At 62.7% G+C, this 1,673-nt stretch overlaps 1 protein-coding gene across 1 annotated transcript; it reads right to left on the bottom strand.

Annotated features, from left to right (window-relative positions):
• Positions 1–542: 542 nt before the first annotated feature.
• FXYD6 (FXYD domain containing ion transport regulator 6) lies at positions 543–1,433 on the bottom strand. The gene is made up of 6 exons (XM_010194980.1): positions 1,376–1,433; positions 1,197–1,238; positions 1,036–1,110; positions 903–939; positions 667–716; positions 543–571 (listed from the first exon to the last, which is right to left on the bottom strand). Exons 1-6 carry the CDS (start codon positions 1,431–1,433, stop codon positions 543–545), a joined length of 291 nt encoding a protein of 96 aa, XP_010193282.1.
• Between the last annotated feature and the right edge of the window lie 240 nt (positions 1,434–1,673).

Raw genomic sequence — 1,673 nt, 5'->3', positions numbered from 1 at the left:
GAGGGCCCTGTCGCTGCGGTTTCAGTTTCCTCGCAGGCCGCTGGCATCTGTGGTCCGAGCATGTCTCCTGGGGTCTCTGGGGGAAGGGGAGCAGCGAGTCAGCCTTAAAATGCATGGGGCTCATCCCCCAGCAGCACAAACCACCCTCCTGTCAGCACAGGGGCAGGGTGTCCCCCCTCAAACACGGCCACAGCGCAGGGGCTCGGGGATCTCTGACTGCAGGCGGGGAGCAGGCGCCCCAGGGGACGCGCACTTGGCTCTCTAGAGACCCTAAAAATAAAACCACGTCAGGGAGAGGAAGCCTCACACAAGGGAAAATCTGGCAGATGCTTCCTGTTCCTGTTGGGCTGGCCAAGCACGGAACAGCCAGGACCTTGCCAGCGCTGCCTCTATCCCTGACGCAGCCCCTACCAGTGCTGGTCCCCGCACTGCGTAACCCCGCAGACCGGGCTACTCAGAGCCCTGGCTGTCCCCCCACTTCCTTCCCAGCCCCATGACTGTGACACCCATGGCATCCCCAGGACTCACCACATGGCTCTTGCTCAGTTCTCCACTTTCTGTGCTCCCGTCGCTGCAAAGGGAAGAGCAGAGGGATTTGCAGCACCCGACCGAAGCCGGATGCACTGCCCGGAGCTGTGGCAGAGCCACAGGGACAGGCCACCTTACCGTTCGAGGTGATCAGGGTCTCAGCCTGGGCCTCCTCGTCCCCTGGAGCTCTGCAAGGAGAGGAGCACGGTGAGAGTGGCCAAGGACCCGCACCCCATCCTGAGGGGATGCCCCAGAGCACTGGGGCACACTGAGAAAGCACAAGCACCCGGGAAGCTGCAGCCCAGCACCCCTCAACCCAAAAGGGATGCTCTGGAGGCTGCGGGGGGCTCTCCGAGGAGGATGCTCCCACTTACTTGGGCTGCTGGTTGAAACTGCACCTGCACTTCCTGCCTGCAAGGAGAGAGAGACATCGTTAGCATGGCCAGACTGGGAACGGGCCACGGCCGTTCCCCACAGCCCCAGCCCGCAAGCCCGTCCCCAACTCACTGAGTATAAGGAGAATGCCCAGGGTGAACAGGACCACCGCAAACACCAGCCCCCCGATCCTCAGGCTCTGGTAGTCTGCAGGGAGGAGACAGAGGGGCTTGGTCCCCCATTGCCCACGCACACCCGTCCCCACCAGCACACCCGTCCCCAGTGATGCTCACCATAGTTAAAGGGGTCCTCCTCCTTCTTCTCCTCGGTGGCCACTGGAAACAAGCAGATGAAGGGTGTGAGGTGAGAGTGAGACCCCTGGCTGAGCCCCCCCAGCCTCCCTGCACCCCATTCCAGCCCCCATAGGTAGGGGGGTGGCTGTTCCCATTCCTCGGGAGCAAATGGCACCTACCGTGTGCCACGGCCACCGGCACCAGCAGGGAGCACAGGAAGATCAGCACTGCCTCCATGGCTGCTGCGAGAGAGGGGAGAAGCAGGGTCAGCACCCGGGCGGCTGATGGGGGGCACAGGGGGCTATGGGCACGGTGGGAGAAGGAGCCAAGCTGGCCCTGGGAAAGACACAGGGACATGGCCACAATACCTGGGGCCATAGCTGCTCCCAGCTCTATTAGGACAGGGCAGCTCAGACGTGCAAAGGAGAGGAAGGGCATGAGCAGACAGACAGACAGACATCCTTTTTCTAGGGTGCT

This window comes from Mesitornis unicolor, unplaced genomic scaffold, assembly GCF_000695765.1.
Source record: "Mesitornis unicolor isolate BGI_N332 unplaced genomic scaffold, ASM69576v1 scaffold40861, whole genome shotgun sequence".
In the NCBI taxonomy this organism is placed as follows: Eukaryota; Metazoa; Chordata; class Aves; order Mesitornithiformes; family Mesitornithidae; genus Mesitornis; species Mesitornis unicolor.
This window is presented reverse-complemented; position numbering and strand designations above follow the sequence as displayed.

Bases quoted from the DNA above. Each gene is read 5' to 3' on its own strand.
- FXYD6 (XM_010194980.1), bottom strand. From the start codon at position 1,433: ATGGAGGCAGTGCTGATCTTCCTGTGCTCCCTGCTGGTGCCGGTGGCC. The intron at 717-902 runs GTAAGTGGGAGC...CTCTCCTTGCAG, and splicing joins AGTTTCAACCAGCAGCCCAA to AGCTCCAGGGGACGAGGAGG. The intron at 572-666 runs GTAAGGTGGCCT...TTCCCTTTGCAG, and splicing joins GACCCTGATCACCTCGAACG to CGACGGGAGCACAGAAAGTG.